The following is a 24,000-nucleotide window of genomic DNA, read 5'->3' on the forward strand; positions in this document are numbered from 1 at the left end:
ACTAAGGTGACCTAAAACAAATATTGTCTCAACTATTGCATTAACTGCCAGATATTTGCAAGCATAAATATAATTTGTAACATTATACAATAAGTAGCAATTCTCAAAAGAGCCATAGCCCCCAGTAACTTAGCATCCAGGCAGAGAATGATCTCATTCAGATTGCTATTATGGCAGGGACAGAAGTAGCTTTAGCCATTTGGCTCCATGATGGTTCTATTTTCAATTAGCTCCCTTTCATTTCGGAAGTGAGGACAATTCTGATTCAGACTAAGACCATGATGAGTAAATAAATAAGTAAATAAATAAATAAATAAATCATTCCTCAATCAGATGATGCAAAAAAGCAAATAAGTACAGTACTGGTCTGACCTACTCTTATGTCCAGCTGATATTAAAAGGTAGTCTCATTACATGAAGCAACTCTAGGTACCTTCTTGAATTCTTTTGAATTCTTGAATTCAAAATTCAATTTTCTTGAATTGTTAGGAAACTACAGTCAACTCTGAGCAGAGGATTGGATGCAATTTAAGATGAGTAACTACACAGAGGAAAATTTATTCCAAAAGATCCCCAAGTTTCTTTGTAGTATTTTTTAGATGGATGAAGGAAAAAGTCTAGATTTAATTAGAATCTAACTCATCATCCATGGAATAGAAAGACCATCAAGTGGAAACTATATTAGCCAGCCTCTTATAGTAAGCATTCTTCAGAGACCAGCCACTTTTAAGAGTTAATGAATGAGAGCTGAAGTTTCCAAAGAAATAAATGGAAGACTTAAAAAAAAAGATTGTCAGTTCATAGTAACAACTGTAGTATATATCATACTATGACTAAAAATAAGCACTCAGCTTTAAATAAAGGCATCAAGATAATGTGTCCTTTAACGCTAATTGCTTTTTGATTAAAATACTGGAACACAAGTAAGTATCTCAGTTTCTTGTGAATATTAAGGCAATAAATAGATTCACAAGTGTACACACAATAGTACCCTTTTTTGAAGTTTTTTATCTTAAAACTACAACAGCAAAACATACAAATACAAATCAAGATAACAGTCAATTATATTATAATTTAAAGTATCTTGACTAAAACTGCATGAATTTTAACATGAATAAAGGTACAGTTCTGAAGGAAAACTCTTTTTTCATATAATAACAGCAACAACAGTAACACAGAGCTTATTCTCCTACATGAATGAAAAGCAGGACTTGGGGCACGTTAAAGATACTATATTATCTTAAAAGTTTTCATGGCTCCCAGTTTCTACATCTATTCCAGCAGCCTCCAATTTTTTGGGAACCAGGGGGCGGTTCTGTGGAGAGAGGTTTTTCCACAGACTGGAGGGAGCATGGTTTCACATGCTGCCTGCATCCCACGGATATGGTTTTACTTGTTTGCACAGCCCAGTTTCTGGCAGCCTGGTGCCAGTCCATGGATCAGGGGTTGGGGACCCCTGGTCTATTCTATTGTAGTAAAATCCACAGAAGCTTTTTTTTTTTTTTTGGTAACACATTTCTTAATATTTAAGTGGCCAAGACTTTTGTTTTTTCCATCTCTATACTTGTATACTCTTCTACAAAATAAAATATTAAAAGGATTTAATTACTTACTTAATAAAAAAATGCATACATAGTTCCCCATCATTCCCAGACACCTACTTCATGTGTAGTAAATTGTTCCTTGACTTCCTCAACATCATCAGATATGACTTCCTGCTCTAGGAAGTCATCTTCTGAAGAGAGCAGCCAAGCGAGAACTTCCTCCAGAGCTATCTGGTAGCTGTCCAAGTCCATATCTACTTCATTCAAGGTGCTGGATGCTTCCAATTTTAGAACTGCATGATCAACCTCAGATGTTGCACACTGCAAGTAGAAAAACCAAACTGAAGGCCTCTTTTCACAAAATTATTTTCCAATGCAGTTGTTCTTCCATATAGGAACAACTTACTGTAACAGTAATAGTATATAAATACAAAAGCAGTTTGATGATAAATTAAAGCATCGTGCTATTGGTATCTTCTTGGGGGGGGGGGGAAAGTATGTTTTAGTAAAAGGATACTCTTATGGGACCATGATACAAGCAGTAACCACATATAAAACAGCCTGTTTGGTGGGGGAGGGGAGAATCTCAGTTTAGCACAATTAACTAGAAACCAAATAGATGGGTGCTATTGTTATGATCATTTATGGAGATTCTCAGTCATCCAGGTCATGGTTATTCCAAAGGTATTTTTTTCTAGAGGCAAATGGATTTTCTTTGTTTTTCCTTGAAGACATTTCACTTTCTCATCCAAGAATCTTCTTTAATTCAGAACTGAACTTCAAGAAGCATCTTCAAGGAAAAACAAAGAAAGTCCAGTTTCCCCTTGAAAAAAGCATGTTATAATTGTTGTTGTCCTTTGCTGACAGTATACATATCTATTATTACTATTATTTCCAGGTGGGATTTTTTTAAAGTTTTTAATCCTTGTTGGTTGCCCAAAGTTGCTAAAGTTGCAAGATGAATTGCCATATAATAAAAACAGAAGAAATTAACTCATGCATTCATGTCCATGTTTTAGAATTTCCAGACCTCAAACATCTCCATCCTAATTCTGTACATCACCCTAAAGGAAGGTGTGTATTCTAAGTTTAGCACACACACAAAATGTCTATTTATGAGAGTTCGTAATTTTTGCTAAAGAACAAAGTTGTTTTGAAAACTTTACTTTCATTTTCAGGGTTCTAATCATATTCCTTTAATAATTTTAACATTATTGGAAATATACTACACACTTACATTGTAAAAGGACTAATTCAAGAAATAAAACTTCAATTGTAAAGTGAGTTTGCCAGGATCAGTCCCAAAAATTATTATATGATATTATACACCAATATTCAGGTAAAAGTAAGCCATTTGGAGCCAAATAGAGAAATATATTAGACTCCATTTCTAATTGAGGAAGTGACTTATGTTGGCACCTGTTTTATAGTGAAATTACTAGCAAAATGTAGGGGAACCTCAACTGTTGCTAAAGTAATAGCTAGTGGAGTAATTTATCAAATGCTCTAATTAAAAAAAACAGAATAATTGGCAAAACAATAATTAGCAAAATAATTCACAAGGAGCCCCTAGAAAAAGTCACACATAAATATATAAAAAAGTAATAGAAACATATATTTATCTGGATAGATAATTTCCAACTTCAGACTAAGAAACTATTTTTAAACACTCATGCAGACAGAAATGGGAACTGCCCTCACAAATCCATGGAGAAATCCTTTATTTTAAATAAAACCCTGTCTGTGTAAATTTAAAAGTGAAAGCAACTCTAAAGTGTTCTAAAACTGCTGGTGAGAAAGACTATTTAAGAGTCACTCATAAGAGCAATGTTCTGTGTAGCTCACACTGAAAATTGATAACATAGCTCAATATATTTTGTAAGTACTACACTATGTAAGAGACTTCATCTGTAAAAAATATCCTATGTATTTCAAGTATGAATGTCTATCATAAGTCAAGTTTCCGGATGCCTAAGCATGGTATGTAACCGCAAACCTGTTATCAGCTAGCATCTCTGACAGGTGCCTGGCAAAAATCCCTTCACATATTTCAAACACTTTAAATAGTACACACACTGAATGTTTTTCAGTCTAACAAGAAGCAAGATGTTAGCAAGTGACAGTAGAAACTTTGTTTATAATTTGTTGGATATTAGAAAAACAAGTAAATGATAAATATACTTCCAAGAATGTCATTAATTTGTGTTTGTTATTTACAAAATACCCAGCATTATTATAGTGCTGTGTTTAAATAGGCCTTGTTTGCCCATTTGCAATCTTAAAATTAATGCTTTAAAAATAATGGAGTTGTTTAGACCCCCAAAGCTCTTTGAACTGCACTATAAATAAGAATCATTTCATCCTCCATTTACTCTTTAATAATTATGAAGTCAAACAGCTTTGAGCATTTCATTCTCCATTGCCTTTTCAAATTTTTAAAAGTATATGTTTAAGTCATGGAATGGGAAGGATCTGATTAGTTCCTTTTAAAATGAATTGGAACATCAAATGCAAAAATGTCCAAGCTAACTGGCTTAATTTCTAACCCTAGCAACTTCTCAAAATGAAGTAGAAAAAAATAATTCATTTGTGTGCATCAAAAATTTACTGTCTTTCTGTGTGTACAGTTATATAAATTTCCAACGCACTTATTTTTTAAGAACATATATGGCTGTACTGTACACTGCAAATACCACAGCAAAATGCCAGGAAAGAATCTTTATCATTCAAAGTTTCTTATTTGTAATAAAAAGATATAGGAGTATCTGACTCTCATTATGTATTATAAACTGATCATTTCATTACAATATACAGGTAAATAATCGTCATTACCAGCTTTTTACAAAGGAAGGAAGGTTCAAGCAGTTGATCATTTAGTATGCATTAAGCTGTGTTTCTCTGTCTGAAAAACTTTTAAGATGTGAAGTCTTCAACTAAAGCCTGAGGACTTCTAGAAATTGAAGTCCACACATCTTACAAATTACAGTGAGAAACACTGCACTAAGCCAATCCAAAGGTTTAACACCTTTTATTTCTCTATTTGTAATAGGAAATAGTCATAAAATCACTTCACAAAAAGTTTGGTGTCATCTAATTTTAGCTATGCAATGGCAAAGTAGATTTTGGAAATTGCAAAACATATTTGAGAGCTTATTGGAGTGTCCTCAGGTGGCCCATGCCTATTATATACAGGGAACAGCTAGCAAAATTTCAATATTCTCAAATGTAGGAGATCAGGGTGATGGAAAGTTAAATGCAATTTTTTTTCTCAAAAAGGGAGAAAAGAAGTTAGTGAAAAGAATGGCACAAATCACTGCCACAAAGAGAAGATTACACGTGGCCACATTTCAGATACAGAAAAGCGGTCTGAGAGAATTAAGATGACCCAATTACTGTGACAACTAAAAGAAAGTCACAATAATCAAGACTGGAAATAAGAGGATGAATTAATGCTGAATAAATCAAAATTGTAAGGTGGAATGAAAATATACTATAAAATATGAGAGGAAAAAGGTAAACAACTTTATTGCAGTAGGACAAAGTGGTGTTGAAAAAACTGAGCAAGGGAAATAAAAAAACATTGTGATGTAGTGAGGTAGAGGGGAATAACAAACACTAACAAAAGAGGGAAGGAAAACATTAACGAAGTCATTGATTTGCTATCTCTGGAAAACAAAAGATGAAGGCTTAAAAAGCTTTATACCAAGTACCTTCCTAAAGATGATTGTTTGTTCCGCTCTCAATGCTGACTGCACACCATGTACTTTAGCTGCTGCTATCTATCCACAAACTAGAAATATCACAAAAACTGGGTTGGCAGGGATTGCAAAAAATGCAACATTGGGGTGGAGCCACTTAGCATGATCTTGTTCCCATATTGAGATAAATACTTTGTATACTTTGGGAGAGCTGCAGACCAAAATGTCCGCAAAACTCCAAGCTGGGGAAGATCTGAAGTGGATTAATATAAACAGCAATGCTGGTGTTTATGGACAGACTGTAGCTAAGTCATCTTGCATGGCATATTGGACGGCTAGCAAATATGTAAAGGGATAGTTAAGGATGTATCAATGAGGAAACCATAGAAAGCAGCACCAAAATACTGACAAAATGAGAAATTATTAATCAAACGTGTTATACAATAAACGGCCAAACAATATATAGCGAAAATGAAGACTTGTCGATCTGCTGCAAAAATATTGCTGAGGGGGGGGGGGGGAAATCAGGCACACTCTGTAAAATGAAAATTCTGAAAATAAGATCAGAATCTGTTTATAAGATCTAAGAAGCAGAAAAAACAAGGATGGAATATGCTTGAGAGCACTAACACGAAAAATGAAGTGAATAGAGCTATGCAGCATTTAAGATGCAAAACAAAAGGGTGCTTTTGAGCTTAAAGGGACAGCATGCTCTCAAACTCCTTAAAGTAACTCTCCCACCCACCCCCCTTCTCGTTGTTCCACTGTCTCAAGAAACGATGGATTTGAGCAACTGGCGACAGATGTTTTGTGTACATCCTGCCTGCTCTAGAGCACTTTTGTGGCTTAGAATCCAAAGCTTTGTTCAACAAGAGATAAAGGAGTAAAATGGGTAAAAATAAAGGGGAAAAGATAAATATGCATAGGTGACCAAGAGAAAGAAGAGAACTGGAGGTCAGAGAGCACGAATGTGTAGTAGAAAGGAGAACTGAGAGAGTAAGCAACTTTCAAAAAGAGAAGGGGTTATCAAGCAGAAGAGAAAATATATTCTCATTGGAAGAAAGGAAAGATAAACACCAACCTGAAAAGGTAACAAGAGAAAAACTGCACATGACATTATGGTAAGTTAATGATAAACAAAGACAAGAAGGAAACAATGTGTCCCTTTAATACTGCATGCTATTTCTGCTGACTTCCGTCTGCCAGCAGTTTGGCAGTTTGATTCTGACTGGCTCAAGGTTGACTCAGCCTTCCATTCTTCTGAGGTGGATAAAACGAGGACCCAGATTTTGGAGGCAATAGGACTGACTCTGTAAACTGCTTAGAGACGGCTGTAAAGACATAAGTCTAAGTGCTGTTGCTATTGCTATTTCAGAATCTTATTGAGTCCAACAGCAGTAAGGATGTAATTCTATGGGATAGGTTTCTCAACCTTAGCAACTTTAAAATGTGTGGACTTCAACTCCTAGATTCCTAGGTATTCTGGGAATTGAAACCCATATTTCTTATATCTGCCATGGTTGTGAGGGAATATTAATTTACATATGATTGCATATACACACATATTTATTGCATTTAATGTTTTCTGCATATTTTACCCACTCTTTATATTTTTCAATGTTCAGTCATGATTGTAAAATACTGGTAAGCTGGCATGGAAAATGTTGTTTTGAGGCATGTATTTTTAAAACTGATTAAATACAGTACTGTGAAAGAAAAATTAGAGTCATCAATATGCTTCACCTGTATATCTTCTTCTTCACATTCCTTTTTATATTTCCTTGGAAGAGTCTCTACTTCTCGAATATCTTCCAAAGTAACTTGCTGAGGAAGGACCTCAAATAAAGATGTCAAATACATAATAATGGATTTCTTATCAGGAAGCTGTACAGCAACATCTGAAAACAGAGCATATACATGGGATACTTATTTAATGGCTATGCAAGATTTCCAGGCTAAAGTTATGACAGAGCCATAAAACTACACTCATTATCTTCCAGTCAATAGCTTCAAAATAGCTATCCCCCACAAAACACAATAATTCAGCAAAGCAAGTACAAAACCTGAATTACTAAACTGAGAACCATCACTTCTCTATTATCAAGTTTTACCATCATAACTATGCTAGCAGATGGATTTAAATCAATTTTTAAAAAGCACAACATGAATAACTGCAGGATATGCAAACTATCTATTAATGTTTAAACATCTATAACAAGGGCAGACAAACCTATTTTATACCTTGGACCTGGGCCCAGTTTCATTTATTTTGAAACTTTTTTGATCACTGGGGAGCCAAGATAATTTGACTAGCAATGTGGCATATCACTATAATTTCCGATATGCTTTTCGCTAGTGATTGGTGTTTTAAGAGAGATTAAGGGATAAACATTAATGTGACTATTTTGCTTCATTTTGGGGGTGGGGGAAATGTTATTTTGTTCATTTATATTTTATAAATGCAGAGGACTAGTCAATATGAGAACTATGTGTCCATGCAATTGTTCTGATGTTCCTTAACTAATTAACCATTCAAAAATCATTAAAACTGAGCAAGAATCAATCACATTTCTAAATTTAGCTGTATAATCTTTTGAATGTTCTTAAAATCGCCCAATTGTGCTACAAAACTGCATAATGCCACAGGTAAGGGGTCCCTAATTTCTTATCAAAGCAACACTGCCCCCTTTCATCTTTAATATTCTCTACCTCTAACAGAAAGAAATTATGAAGCAGTTATACAGTATTCTCATATTTATACCTTCAGGGTCTAGCAATTTTTCTATTCCCAAGTTATTTTTAGCTACGTTGAAGGCATGTTCTAATCTTTCATGTTGAGCCATTTTGGTGACTTTATCCCAGCTGAAGAGTTCAGGTCTAAAAAAATATATGATTTTTTTAAAAAAGCAAAACACTTGTATGAATTAGATATAACAATAAACCCAAGTAAACAGTTTATGAAGACATCAAATTCTAAACAATTGCTGACATTTTGTGGAAAGAGAAACAATGGGAGATTACATAACTATTCCCTAGAAATGTAGGCCGCCATACTTCAATAAGAAGGTTCCTTCCAACTAAGCGGATTTTCCTAGATGCATTATTTGTTTTTCTTTCTTCACTCTTAATATAAAAACATGAAATTATGAGATTTGTGGGAACCAATAATACAATGCAGGGGTGTCAAACTCGCAACAACACATCATCATGTAATATATCATAACTTTTTTCCCCTTCGCTAAAATAGGGGTGGGGATGGCCAGCACATGATGGATTCAGCCCGTTGGCACAAGTTTGACACCCCTGATATAGGGCATTGTAATATTCAATAGTGCTTATGTTGTTTTCATAAACACTAAAATGATGACACTGAATAGCTAAACATAGGGTTGAAGCACATGTTTATGTAAAGGTAAAGAAAAAGGTTCCCCTCACACATATGTGCAAGTCGTTTCCGATTCTAAGGGGCGGTGCTCATCTCCGTTTCAAAGCCGAAGAGCCAGCACTGTCCAAAGACATTTCCATGGTCATGTGGCAGGCATGACTCAATGCCAAAGGCACACAGAATGCTGTTACCTTCCCACCAAAGGTGGTTTCTATTTTTCTACCTGCAGTTTTTTTACATGCTTTTGAACTGCTAGGTTGGCAGAAGCTGGGACAAGTAATGGGAGCTCACTCCATTACACGGCACTAGGGATCCGTTATGTTATGTACATAGTATGCAATATGTACTGTTCCTGTTCTTATTAGAACCCATGTACTTTCTCTGCTTCATGGAAAAGCAGAGTCCGCTACATGCTGTGTATGAAACGGAACATGTTTCAACCGCTTAGAATAATTTCAGAGTTGTTCAACTGGTTTCAATGACACCTAGTCCAGATTATATTTGCAAGGAATGAGGCCTATGAATCCATATACCCTCAAAATGAATAATTTTCTTTATGCAAATAGATGGTGTAGGACAGCGATGGCAAACCTTTTTTGGCTCGCGTGCCATAAGTGGGGGAGCGCAGGGGGGGTCGTGTGTGGGCGTGCTGTACCCATAATGCAATGCGCAACCCCACCCACCCCCCATGCAAAAAATGGCTTTAAAAAAGGGTGAACTGACAGGGTAGCACCTTGCATGCCCTGACAAATGGCTCCGCGTGTCACCTGTGGCACGCCTGCCATAGGTTCGCCATCACTGGTGTAGGACTTCAATTAGCACATCATTACATTATCAGATTTTCAAAGAAAAAATGTTTATTATATCTTTCCATGTAAAACTAGAAAGATGGGTATTTGCACTTCATGTTTTCCATGTTTGTTCTTTAAAAGAATGACAGAAAATTATTGCCTTCTCACAAGAATTAGAAACCACTCAATTAAAACATGCTCTGTTTTCTCTCAATCTAACCTGTGCCAAATGGCTTTAAAATAATTCCAAGGATTATTTATTGAAAACTAAGGTCAGTTTTTTTCTGCTCTGTAACGAAATGCTACACTGATAAATTTCCCCTCCAGTACAACAATATTACATATGCTGGCAAGCAGCCACCTACCTATGCCTGTGGATCAATGCATTGAAAGCAAGCCCATTTGTCCAGCTGGTGGTGAAATTCAAAACGTTAACTTCATTATATGACTTTGTGGACTGCCGCACCCAGCTCAACAAGATCTTTTCACTATTGGTTTGCTGTAATTCTGACATTATATCTTTCATCACATCTTTAACCTAAAAAGAAGGGTTCAAGATCCATAAAAAAGAATTATGTAAAGGTAAGGGTTCCCCTACAAATGTGTGCTAGTCGTTTCCAACTCTAGGGGCAGTCCTCATCTCTGTTTCAAAGCCAAAGAGCCAGCCCTGTCCGAAGATGTCTCCATGGTCATGTGGCCAGCATGACTAAATACTGAAGGCACACAGAGCGTTGTTATCTTCCCACCAAAGTGATCCCTATTTTTCTACTTGCATTTTTTACATGCTTTCGAACTGCTAGGTTGGCAGAAGCTAGGACAAGTATAGGACTCCGTTACACGGCGATAGGGATTCGAACCACCGAACTGCCAACCTTTCTGACTGACAAGTTCAGCGTCTTAGCCACTAAGCCACCACATCCCTACAAAAACATTTTCTCAATCTTACCATTCAAACAACACTGCAAAGTGTTAAATATTAAAAATAGATATTGAATTATGCCATACCAAAGCAAATAAAGACTCAAAACATTATTTCTATCTAAATTACACCATATATTAATTCTTCTGTTTTACACTTTAATCTAAGTTCTCTGTATTCCTTAATGAGATTTGTACATTAAGAAAACTGTAGTACCTGCCCTAAAATCCTACTCTGGTTCCCAAGCTTGCAATCAATGTCTTCCATTAACAAATTATTTAGCCTTGGAATCCCATTGAATAGTTTTCTTGGATATTTCTACAAGGAATCTGATGGTTTCTTATAATTAAAATACAGATAATTTTTTTATATTTCATTAGAAACATTTAGGATGCCATCGGCTGAAAAAGCAGTAGAATTTGGAGGTGGAGAAATTGTTTCATAAACAAACAAATCAAGCTTGAAGCATCCCATTCTGAGTTCACAACAGGTTGTTCTGACCTCATTACAAGTGTTCAGAGATTTTCCATCCAGGCCATAAATATTTTGAGCACAGTATACTTCTAAAACAACATAAAAATGTTTTCAATAAGATCACTTTACTGAACTGAAAACAGTATATTTCAAATTCAAAACCTATGCTAACCCACTAGTATAAACCAATCTTGAACTGATAAGGTATGACAAATAGTTCAAGTTCCTTCTTTCACAGTTATAATGTATTGAGTTACAAACCAAAATTAGAAATGCAGCATTGGATTTAACAAATCAAACTTTCTGTTCTGTCCAATATACCTAAATTTCAGATAGAGATTCTCTAATGGACTCAGTGGTAAACTATATTAATCACTTTAAATGGATCTCATCTTTATCATACATATAAAATCTGGTTCCAATGACATTTCCAGCCCTAATTTCAGACTTACATAAAAATCCATCTTCCTGATCCCTTCCAGATGCGGTAAAGAAATCTAAAGCAGTTGTTTCCCATTTCATTTAAACAAAGGGGCAAACAACCAATTCCTATGTTGTCTAAATTGAGGACATTCTGGTTTATTCAAATTATTAATTCAAAATCTAGCTTGCAAATTCTTATAATTAATTCATTTAAAAAAATAATTTCTATTTTATAAATATTAAATTACATAAGTTACATTATTATTATTACATGATCTCATTACCCCTCACTAACTACCTGTAATGTCCATATGGACCAACTGTAGTTACAGACCATAGACTGGAAATCATTGTTCTGAACATAGCACACAAAGAAGATGGAAGAGGAAGCCCAGAAATTTCAAAGCCCATAGTCATTTTAAACACAAACCTGTAGATTAGCACCAGATACAAAAATCTTTATGCATGGCATCTTAAGGGACCAGCGAACAGAGGAAGCAAATAACAAAATGTGCATCATGTTGCAATGTAAATTCTGCCTCTATAGCACAGGATTTGCAATGTAGCATACAAGTATGTAAAGGATGGACCTGAAAACTCTATAAGAAGTTTCACACTACGTTGCAAGTTGTTGCTTAGAGAAGTGTTTCTGAACCTTGGCCACTTTAAGATGTGTGGACTTCAACTCCCCAAATTCTCCAGGCGGGTGGGGAAGTCCATACATTTTAAAGTGGCCAAGGTTGAGAAACACTGGCTTAGAGTACCCAGAAATTGAAGGCCGGTTGGTCATCTGCCATGAAAGTTCTATAGCATCCCCAGCTGATATTCCACCAATACCCATCAATGCATGCTACTGCAAAATAATGATTCACACACATGGGCTGAGAAAAGGTATCAAATCTGCTCACCTGCCAGTGCAAAATTACGCTCCATAACAATCCAAGTGTCAATTTGTGATTTCCATCAACAATGTCTGTCCCTCCTATGTTCACCAGATCCACCTGGAAATATTATCAAACAATAAAAATGTCTTCTTAATCAAAAGCATGCAAACTTTAAAGGAACTAGTAGAAAGTGGGGAATAGAGAACAAATGGCTTCCCAGCTGTTACTCTACTATAACTCTCACCATAGTGTCTCACATTCCCTGAATCACCTATGTAACTTAATGATTTAATTGTACGTGAATAATTTAATTTAGATCAAATGAAGTACTATATAATGTGCTGATTTTAATATACTGACAATATGATCAGTTGTGAAATAAAAAAAAAATACTACTGGCTTGGTGGGCATGGCAGGGGAAGGATACTGCAAAATCTCCACTCCCACCCCACTCTGGGGCAAGCCAGAGGTGGTATTTGCCAGTTCTCCAAACTACTCAAAATTTCCGTTACCGGTTCTCCAGAACCTGTCAGAACCTGCTGAATTTCACCCCTGAATATGATGATCAATTCACAGGAATTTATTTTCTTTAAAAAATATGACACCAGCAGGAGGATGAGCATATACTATAAAGGCATAATTAATGAATAGAATATAAGCAGGTGGCAGTTGTGATCAGGAGGGCTTTTTACAGCCTTACTCCCTACTCAGAGTTATGCTATGCTCTAGTCACCTCCCATCTTGGCTATTGTAATGAGCTTCTACATGGGGCTACCCTTGAAAAGCACCCAGAAGCTTCAGTTGGCTCAAAATGTGGTGGCCCACATGCTTTTGTGCAAACCTAGACGTGCACATGTGTCACCTCTCCTGGACTGGCTGCTTCCGGGTCAAATTCAAGATGCTGGTTGTCACCTTCAGAGCCCTACATGGCTTGGGGTCAGAGTATTTGAAGGACCATCTTATCCCAGTCATATATACCTGACCTACAAGAATAAGGAGGCAGGGAATGCTAAGGGTCACCTTAAGGAGGACCATCTAGGGCAGGGATGTCAAACTCAAGGCCCTGAGGCTAGATCCAGCCCACAGGATCTGGCCCATGGAGTCACCCTGGAAATAGTGAAGGACCAGACCATGATGCCTCTGCCAGCAAAAAAAGAGCTCAGGAGGGCTGTGCACAGCCATTGCAAACTCTGTTTTTGCTGGCAGAGGGTTGCTGGAGGCTGTTGCAGCCAAAAATGGAGTTTGAGAGCCCGTTTTTGCTGGCAGAACGCTCGGGCTGCCACAGATGCACCCAAGATGAGTGGTATCAATCTGGTCACACCCACCTTGGCTACGCCCCCCCATACCCTCAAGGTCAAAAACAACCCTAATGAGTCCCTCAATGAAATCGAGTTTGAAAACCCTGATCTAGTGGGATCAAGAAGAAAGGCCTTCTATGTGATGTCTTCCTACTTGTGGGAACATCATCCCTGAGGAAATAAGATTGGCCCTCACTTTGACACTTTTTCACAAGCTCTGAAGACATAGTTCTGCCAACAGGCTTGGACATTCCAGAGTGATATGGAGCCCATCAAGCAGCTTTTCTGATTGTTGTCACTAGGAAGGTTGAGGTGGGGATATTGCTTTTGTACTCTCTAAGCCAGTGGTTCTCAATCTGTGGATCGCGGCCCCTTTGGGAGTCGAATGACCCTTTCACATATTTTCGATGGTCTTAGGAACCGAGACACCAATTTTATGGTGGGGAGTCACCACAACATGAGACATTGGGAAGGTTGAGAACCACTGCTCTAAGCCATCCAGAGTTATAGAGAGTGAATTGGGTGTCCATATAAATTTTCATAAATAAATAAATCAAATCTATATAAAACTCCTTATCTTTCATTTTTTGCAAAATAAAAATTCTCATGCTATCAATGCAACCTTTGCATTGCAAATATTTCCAAAGTTATTGCCACAACATACTTATCAGTAATAAGAAAACAGAGTTTTTACATTTTCCCATTAAAAAGTTCTATTACTGAGTCAATACCATAAATCTTCTAATGTAACTTGACCACTTTTAGCTTCTTGATGTTACCAGCTCATTCCCAAAGCTGAGCTCTTTTCCTAAAGGACAATTATATCGCAGCCTGAATTTACCTTACAAAACTTTTGTAAAAAAGTTTACAAAAATAACTTTTTTGGGGAAAAAATAATTTGTCATGTTACAAGGAAAAGGCAATTTCCAGAAGCTGAACCTGCCAGCTCCAACTCTCTTCTCCTCTACACAAGGGTATATCATAGATCATTCTGAAGGAGCTTTTAATTCCAGGGCCAGATTCTGGAGAATGTACAGAGTAAAAAAAGAATGCAGGCATCAGGAAAGACATGTGCTGTAATTGTGTTTAATTCAGTAAATAGAGTCAAGCTAGTATTCAAGTCTAAGGCTAGACAATATTTAATTGGATAATTACGTCTTACAAGCCAATGAATCAACAACATCTCTTATGAGTCTAATGCACCTGAGAACAGTCTGAAGTCTATACAAACAAAATTATAATTTGGCTCGGCCGCACAAAATAAATATTCATACTTTTCATCTACAGCCCCTTATGATCTCCAAGAACAAGAAATACAAGTTCACTTCATTCCATATAGCACACTTGGTTATCTGCAAAGTACAAGCAACTAGGAAAATTGAAAGGAGGCATGTTAAGTTGTACAAATTTTTAATCCACATACCCCTACTGAAAGACAGTTTTTTCAAGAAAACAATTTTACAATTTATCTTTTCCCCTCAAGTTTCAAAGAAAATAAAGGATTTAAAAACTTACATTGTTCTGATGTAAAACCTGAAGTACTTTGTTGACATTATTCAAAGCATGGACTCTAGTCGTTCCACGTTCTTTTAGCTTGCAAAAAGAAAAAAGAGAACAATATGCAAATAATAATAATAAACACTACAATTAACTTTTCAGGAAAAGCCCAATTAAAGCAACAATGCAGATTTTGGACTGAACTGAATACATATTCCCTTTCTTTTATCCAAGTAACAGGACTGCAATACCCTGCAGTATGCATTATTTTGGTAACATATGTCAAAACATTTTAAGAACAATACTATACAAAATGCACTGTAGCAAACTTTAGTTATGTGCATTCTTTTTCTCTCTTCAAGCATGAGTTTAGAGAAGCACATTTTACAATTTTGTTTAAAAATTGAAAACTGGTGTAGAAACATAATTTACAAACCATATATATCTATATAGAGTTCTATTTCCAACAGTGGGAGAAATAGGTTTAAAACCTTAGGCTTAAAACATTTTGCTTCCTGCTGAGGATACTAAATTAGCTAAACTAATTGTCACTGGGAAATATAGACCAGTGTTATTCAACCTTGACAACTTTTAATATGTGTGGACTTTAACTCCCAAAATTCCCAAGCCAGCCAACACTAGTACTGATATTGTAAATAAGCAAAGGCATGGTATTTTAAATTATCTTTTCAAGATAATGGTAATTGCCACTTACCAGTGGATTCCCTGTTAGTCCTTCTAAAAGATCTAAGAGTTTCCTCCCATCTCGAAGATCTGTGAATATGTCCTTTATTGGCTGTTTTCCAAACTGTAAAATAAGATAAATAATTTTAAGAAAATAACTTTTGAGTCCAAAATACAACATAAACAAATAAAGATGGAAAAGAATAGCACCAGAAGAAACTTTGTACTCCAGGAAGGAGATAGAAAATCAGAGATTTCTCTTGCAAGGAAATATTTTAGGGGATTTATTTTAAATACATGGAGACCAGAATAGTTGCAGAATCTTTCAGCTCTCTGTCTAAAATAACATCCATCCACCAGCCTCCACCATTATACCATCAGAATACTTATAATAGGTAGAGTGCTACTATATGATGAAAAACTAGTCTTTAAACAAGGAAATGGGTGGAAACTAATCAAGGAGAGAAGCAACTTAGAACTAAGGAGAAATTTCCTGACAGTTAGAACAATTAATCAGGGCAACAACTTGCCTCCAAAAGTTGTAAATGCTCCAACACTGGAAGTTTTTAAGAAGAGATTGGACAACCATTTGTCTGAAATGGTATAGGGCCGTGATGGTGAACCTATGGCACGCGTGCCACAGGTTGCACATGGAGCCATTTGTTAGGGCATGCAAGGCATTGCCCTGTCAGCTCCAGCGCGCATGCTCCAGTCATTGCCCTGTCAGCTCCAGCTCCAGCACGCTGGCCAGCGAAAAACAGCCCTACTGGCAATCCAGAAGTGACTTCCAGTTTGTCAGTAGGGCCGCTTTTTGCCCTATGTAGCCTTCAGGGAAACCTCCTGAAGCCTCCGGGAGGCGTGGGGGCTGTTTTTGCCCTCCCCAGGCTCCTAGAAAGCCTCTGCACCTGGGGAGGGTTTAAATGGGTCCATCACGGGCCAAAAGCAGGGGGAGGGCAGGGGTTATGCGTGCATGCATGCGGAGAGTGTTACGCGCATAGCATTATGGATGTGGGCACGCCCGCGCATGCCCCCCTGCTTTTGGCATGCGACCCAAAAAAGGTTAGCCATCACTGGTATAGGGTTTCCTGCTTAAGCACTAAGACTAGAAGACCTCCAAGGTCCCTTCCAACTCTAAATCCAGCTCTCCTGTGCAGAAGTGAAATGCTACTATGGAAGCAGTAGATATAGGTAGTCCTCAACTGACAACAGTTCATTTAATGACTGTTAGAAGTTACAAAGGCACTGAAAAAGAGTGGCTATGACCATTATTCAACTTACAACTATCACTGCATCCCCATGGTTACATGATCAAAATTCAGATGCTAGGCAACTGACTCATATTTATGATGGCTACAGTCCCACGATCATGGGATCCCCTCTGGCAACCTTCTGACAAGCAAAGTTTATTTGGAAGCCAGATTCACTTACCAACCATGTTACCAACTTAACAACTGCAGTGATTGACTTAACAACTGTCTCTTTTAGCAACATAAATTTTGGGCTCAATTGCAGTTGTAAGTCAAGTTGTAATTAATAATTTCAAAGCATCTCCTTGCAACCTAGCCATGGAATGACTGTAAGGGGGAAAAGAGAATAATTTGGGCAGTATCATTTCCAGATATGAAAATGTCATACTCTAGAACTGTTCATAAAAAGAAAATTTCCAGTTTAAGATGAAATGATAAGGTATAAAAGATAAACAAATGCCCACCCCCAACCCTCATTCCCATCTCAGACTGTCATCCTCTGTAGTTTAAGCAAGCTATATCTGGAAAGCTTAAGTGCTACATTATTCAATAAGAACTATATTCTTGGTTGCACGTCCTTCTTCAATAAGATCACAATTCAAGCTTGAAAAGCCTACTTTATGTTGATAAAGTTCACAAAGGATGCATTCTTCTTTTTTGGGAAAAAGTCTATTACAAATAACTTCAGCTCTTTTGCTTGCTTCCACCCTTTGTTTAGCTTAAACTTGAGTGTTTCCAATCTATCACCAGTTTGTTTTTCTCTATATATATTAATTCCTTCTAACTCACCCAACAACAAATTTAACACAAGGCAAATTCAGTTTGAATTCACAGGCCCTCAATAGCTGGAGTTTAGTTAATCAGTTTTCAAAATATCTTAATGCAGAAATACGACTAAGTTCTGGAAGGATATTTAAACAGGGACGTGCAGTCAGGGGAGGCAAGGGAGGCAGGCCTTCACCAGTGTCATGAGGAAAAGAAAAGAATTTTTAAAATAATTAAAAAGGCTAAGGTAGTTGCTGCCAGACTCCAGAGTCACAGTGACTCTGAGTCTGCTTAGTGCTAACTGTAGGGGGAGGCGAGAGAACTATGGGCCTCCTTTGCATAAGGAATTTTTCGCCTTTTATCCCTTGCTCAGAGTTAAGCAAGGGTTAAAAGGCGAAAAATTCTTATGCAAAGGAGGCACGTGATTCTCCCGCCTCCTGATCTGGGAGCAGCAAATCGTGACTAAGTAAGTTGCTTTTTTATTTAAATTTTTTACATTTTCATCATGGCGGGCGGACAAGAGGAGAGTTGAAATCCACAGCTGGAAAAGGTATGTGGATCGGACGGAGGGAGGGGGGATTCAAAATTATTGTAATTTAATTTGTAATTTGTAATTTGTAATTTTTTATTGTGAGGGGGGGTGCGCGTGTGCTTCTTTCGGGGGGCGAGGCAGCGGAGCGCGGCAGCGGCAGGGACGTTTTCGCCGCTGTGTCCAACAGGCCAGGCATCTCGCGTTTATGTCCGCCATAAATGCGAGACGCCTGGCCTGTTGGACACAGCGGTGGCGGAGGGAGGAATGGGCTGGGTGGGCTGGCTGGCTGGGGAGGGGGAATCATGACTGCTCAGGCCCCGACGGCAGGGCTTTAAAGTGGAGGCAGGGCCCCGGTGGCAGGACTTTAAAGTCCCGGTGCCGTGTGCACCATTAGAGGGGGTCCCAATCCCGCTCTATGGCGGACGTGGTGCCGGGGCTTTCGCGCTTGCCTCACCGGCCATGAAGCTCACCGTACGTCACTGTATTTAAACTATATTTGGATGAGGGTTTTTTTAAATTCCATTGATGGGTAGCATCAGTGATAAATAATTTAAATCTCTTTTCTTTATTAAATATATGTCAATTCAGGCAAAACTTTCAGTATCAGACCTACCTGGGCCTAGCCAAGGCAAGCCACATGAGCTGAGTGATGGAGCTGTATAAAAGTGCTTAGGGAAATTGTTTGAAGATAGCAGTCATGAACCAATAGGAACTTGGATATTAAGCAGTACTAGGAACCTCTTAAGTTTTTGATCCTAAACTATGTTCACGAACTGGAAACAATTATCATATCCACCAATACAGACAATTAGTCCTGTTCCCTAATGGCAGCAAAAATGGATATGGAAGACTAGAAAGACTGTATGTACCATATTTTTCAGACTATAAGACGCACCGGAGTATAAAGCGCATCAAGATTTTGAAGAGGAAAATAAAAAAAAAAGTTTTTCCACTCTGCAGACTTCCCAAAACCACTGCACACCTTGTTTTTTGTGAAAAACGGGGCATGCAGAGAGTTTGAGAGGCATGCAAAGTGCTCCTGGGGCCTGGGGGGGGCAAAAATAAGCAAAAAATGGCCCATTTTTCATGAAAATGGGCCACTTTTGGGGGGGAAAAGGGCATGCATAGGCTTTGGGGGGCTTGTACAGTACTTCTGTGGGATGGAGGGGCAAAAATGTCCCATTTTTCGCTCATTTGTTCCCTCCCCAGTCCCCAGGAGCACTCCTGCAGTCCTCCCAAACCCTCTGTACGTCAATTTTTGCGAAGGGGGGGGTGTTTCAGGAGGCCAAAAATGCTGTATTCAGTGTATAAGACACACCCAGATATTCATCCTCTTTTTTGGGGGGGAAAGGTGCATCTTATACTTCGAAAAATACGGTACTCAAAGAGTACCTTACTAAAGCATATTAAAAGGGGGAAGCATGAAGTTACTTTAGCTCTTCATTACATTAACTTCTTAGCAACTTATTAAACTTTCCTCCTTGTCAATTCATAGGAACCAAACATCAAGATTATTACTACTGGCTATTTACTATTCAGGGAAGGAAAGATTTCCAGTACATAGATAGAAAACTAATTTCTAATTCATGTTCTGTAATCTAAATATGGTACTTTGATATCTGTGTCACGATTTTCCATTTGATGTACCCAAAGCATGAGAATTTGATGTGGGAAATAATTCACAAAGCAGAAAGGTCACTACACAAGAGAAGAACAGTTTCAGTAAATAAAATACAGTGCATTTTGCCAGCATCTAAATTTAGTGCACCATCTTAAATGAGAAGCATTTTATTGTGGCTTTCTATCAGTTTATTTTTCTGCTTGAATTCCTGTTTGCATTCCACTTATTCAAGAAAGCAACAAATTAAATGTTGTTGAGGTTTTGCGGGAGCTGGACATTTGCTCTTTGATATACTTGTGACCAAAACCAAAACAAAAAATAGTTCAGTTAGTTTATTTATCCATTTTAATGAAAGTACAGGAAAAACTCATATATAATAGATTATTTCTAAAACAGAAATGAACAGCAACAACTTTATTTATTCTCATGATGCTAAGTAAGGAAAAACAGGCTTGTCTTCCAAAATACTATTTAAAGTTTAAACCATAATTGAAAGCAACCTAATTTGTAAAGACTATCAAAGTGAAATCAAAGCTCTCAGAATCACGACAGCACAGTGTCTCGTCCAATCAAGATTATGTGTATCCCCTTTGAAGTGTATGGAGGCATGTCGTGTATTTCTTCATTTTATCTGTCATAATTTTGAAATTTTATAGAGAAACCTCACTTCTAAATAGTTCACACAAAGACATCCCATTAAAGAGCAAATCCATACGCTCATCCACATGAGCTACTTCTGGATATCTTTCCCTTTCTGAGAAATCATTTATAATTAGATTTTAATACCAGAACTCCAGTTAAAGATTGGCTACAAAGCAGGATGTAAAAGTATGACTTCAAGTCCTTTTGCAAATTGTGAGCAGAATCAAACTAATTTTTCTAGCTGGCGAAACAAACAAGAAGAGGGGTTGAAGGCTGAATATCCCCATAACAGCTTGGGCGCTACAGTTACCCTTGTGGCAAATCCATTTACACACTATTTATTGTTGAATTGTGACTTGTGATAATTTGAGTTTAATCCAAGTTAAAATATTTTAACAGAGAACAGAATGAAGAAGGTTTTTGGGTAGTCATCCATGTTTTATTTCACCTTTTCAAAAGGTTTTCTGCACTGAAGCAGATCCTGCATTCATGCTGTCAAATCCTGTTCCAGTTTCCTCGCTGTTGATGAATATTAAGCAGCATTAAACAGAGGTGTGCACCATCTCCAGCTGATGGCTGCACCTGGCCTTTGACTGATGGGCCAAAGCTAAATTCCAACAGGAAGACAGGGAAGCAGGCAGACCAGCATATAAACTGAATGTCATTTCATTCCTACTTAATTACATTTAAACAACTTAATTAGGTAAGTTAATATAATTGCTCACTGTGTATTTAAAGAGTTTTTCTCTCCTGCCTATGCCTTAAAATAAGATGTTTCTGCATTAGAATCTCTTGTCTTCTTCTTCAGAACTACCTGGAAGCCTGAACAAATACATTTGTGCTTTAAGGAAGAGCAAAGTGGAGAGGAGACCCAAATAAATTTTCCAAATTATTTGTTGAGTAACTACAATGGTTACAGGAACTAAGAGAAAGGAGCTGCTGTTTACTCTGTCATCCAATAAACTGCTCAATGTGTGCAGTTCACTACATGTGCACAAGGTGAGGAAGAAATATTTATTGCTAATACTACAGATAGTCCTTGACTTGCAACCATAATTTTTTTTTTTTTTTTTTGTTTTATTAGAATTTGTAGGCCGCCCTTTTCCCTGAGGGGACTCAGGGCGGCTCACATAAAACCGGGGAGGGGGAATACAAACACTGAGATACAACATATAATAAAATAGTAAGCAACATACACTCATCATTCGGGCGGGGTAACTATCCTTAACCCCAGGCCTGACGGGCGAGCCAGTTCTTCAAGGCTATGCGGAAGGCCTGGACGGTGGAGAGGGTACGAATCTCCACGGGGAGCTCGTTCCAAAGGGTCGGGGCTACTGCTGAGAAGGCCCTCCTCCTTGTAGTTGCCAGCCGACACTGGCTGGCCGATGGGATGCGGAGGAGGCCTAACCTATGAGATCTTATTGGTCGCAGGGATGTAATTGGCAGGAGGCGGTCTCTCAAGTATCCAGATCCACTGCCATGTAGGGCTTTATGGGTGACTAATAGCACCTTGAAGCGCATCCGGAGATCGACAGGTAGCCAGCGCAGCTCGCGGAGGATAGGTGTTATGCGGGTGAATCGAGGTGCACCCGCGATCACTCGCGCGGCTGCGTTCTGCACTAACTGAAGTCGCCGGATGCTCTTCAAGGGCAGCCCCATGTAGAGCACATTGCAGTATTCCAGCCTAGAGGTCACAAGGGCCCGAGTGACTGTTGTGAGAGCCTCCCGATTCAGGTAGGGTCGCAACTGGCGCACCAGGCGAACCTGGGCGAATGCCCCCCTGGTCACAGCCGTTAAATGGTGGTCGAATGTCAGCTGTGGATCCAGGAGGACTCCCGAGTTGCGAACCCTCTCTGAGGGGTATAAAATTTGGCCCCCCAGCCTGAGTGGTGGAATATCCGTCAAATCTTTGGGAGGGAAACACAACAGCCACTCGGTCTTTTCCGGGTTGAGTACAAGCTTGTTAACCCTCATCCAGTCCATAACGGCCTCAAGGCCCCGGCTCATCACGTCTACCGCTTCATTGAGTTGGCACGGGGCGGACAGATACAATTGAGTATCGTCCGCATATTGATGGTATCTAATCCCGTGCCTGCGGATGATCTCTCCCAGTGGTTTCATGTAGATGTTGAATAGTAGGGGGGATAAGACCGAACCCTGAGGCACTCCAAAATTTAGGGGCCTAGGGGACGACCTCTGCCCCCCCACTAACACCGACTGCGACCTGTCCGAGAGGTAGGAGGAGAACCACCGTAACACGGTGCCTCCCACCCCCACCTCCCGCAGTCGTCGCAGAAGGATACCATGGTCGATGGTATCGAAAGCCGCTGAGAGGTCAAGGAGGACCAGGATGGAGGAATGTCCTTCATCCCTGGCTCTCCAGAGATCATCAATCAATGCGACCAAAGCGGTTTCTGTGCTGTAACCGGGTCTGAAGCCTGACTGGAAGGGGTCTAGGTAGGGGCCCAGAATTTCCATTGCTAAGCAAAAACCATATCAGAGATCAGATATATTTTACAGTAAGCCGTATGTTGTGGCCCACCAGCAGCCAGCGGAGTCGGACAGTGAGGAGGTGGGGGAGGAACATGGGCCAGTCCTGGAGGCTGGGGAAGGCTCAGACAAGGGCTCTGCATTGGAGGCAGAGATGGGACCAAGGCCATCTGGCAGTGATCAGGTGCCTACAGAGCTAGACAGCAGTGAGGCAGAGGAACAGCTAGAGCCTGTTTCCAGTATGGGCATGCACAGAGCTGCCGGAAGAAAATAACAACTCAGAAATCAGGGTAGACTTGCGAGTAAAGTCACAGGTGAAAGGTGATTGGCCCCTCCCATAGGAAATAAAAGAGGAGCGAAAGGGGAGTGGACTTTTGCAGAAAACAAATTGTTCATTCGGTCATTAGATTCATTTCAGGAGTGTGAAGATCTATCTGTGAATATCAGAGACTCTGTGCCCAGTTTGCACAGCCTCATATGGACAATATTTACATGGCAGCTTTCCAAGATAGATAAGGCCTGTAGTCATAAATATTCCTTTGAAAGACTGTTTGCCAGGCCTTGCTGAATGTGAATGAGAGGAATTCACATTCATTTAATAAAAGGGGTTTTGTCAGGACCAGGACTCTGCCTTGTGCTTTTGGGGAAAGCCTAGGTCAGAATACCATGGGGCATAGGCTACTTTGAGACACAGTGCCATCAACGCTAATAATATCTAACATATATAGATAAAAATAGGAACTGCAAACAATCAACCTTAGTTTTATGCTATCCAACTTACAGCTACATTCAGTTTTATGCCTGCAATTGAGCCCAAATTTCTATTTTTAAGCAAGGCAGTTGTTAAGCGAATTGTGTCTCCTTTTACAACCTTTTTTGCCACGGTTGTTAGGCAAATCACTGGAATTGTTAAGTGAATCACACAGTTGTTAAGCAAATCTGGCTCCCCCCACTTATTTTCCTTCTCAGAAAACAGTTGGAAAGGTTACAAAGATGATGACAAGACCATGGAACAGTGCAGCTGTCGTAAATACATTTATCAAGGGCCTAAATTTTTATCATATGACTACAGGAATGGTACAAGGTTTGTAAGTCTAAAAATTGGT

At 38.7% G+C, this 24,000-nt stretch overlaps 1 protein-coding gene across 4 annotated transcripts in view; it reads right to left on the minus strand.

Annotated features, from left to right (window-relative positions):
• UTRN (utrophin) overlaps positions 1-24,000 on the minus strand; it is a 468,873-nt gene that overhangs the window by 368,008 nt on the left and 76,865 nt on the right. For all 4 annotated transcript variants that reach the window (XM_087718331.1, XM_087718332.1, XM_087718330.1 and 1 more), the window contains exons 4-10: positions 15,629-15,721; positions 14,932-15,009; positions 12,143-12,235; positions 9,784-9,956; positions 8,004-8,119; positions 6,986-7,140; positions 1,662-1,865 (exon numbers count right to left, since the gene is read on the minus strand). In XM_087718331.1, the coding sequence (XP_087574457.1) occupies positions 1,662-1,865; positions 6,986-7,140; positions 8,004-8,119; positions 9,784-9,956; positions 12,143-12,235; positions 14,932-15,009; positions 15,629-15,721 (912 nt within the window). The remainder of the gene's footprint in view (positions 1-1,661; positions 1,866-6,985; positions 7,141-8,003; positions 8,120-9,783; positions 9,957-12,142; positions 12,236-14,931; positions 15,010-15,628; positions 15,722-24,000) is intronic.

The sequence above is a fragment of the Thamnophis sirtalis genome, unplaced genomic scaffold (assembly GCF_051295495.1).
Source record: "Thamnophis sirtalis isolate CommonGarterSnake01/CBP01778 unplaced genomic scaffold, rThaSir2_p1.2 scaffold_6, whole genome shotgun sequence".
In the NCBI taxonomy this organism is placed as follows: domain Eukaryota; kingdom Metazoa; phylum Chordata; class Lepidosauria; order Squamata; family Natricidae; genus Thamnophis; species Thamnophis sirtalis.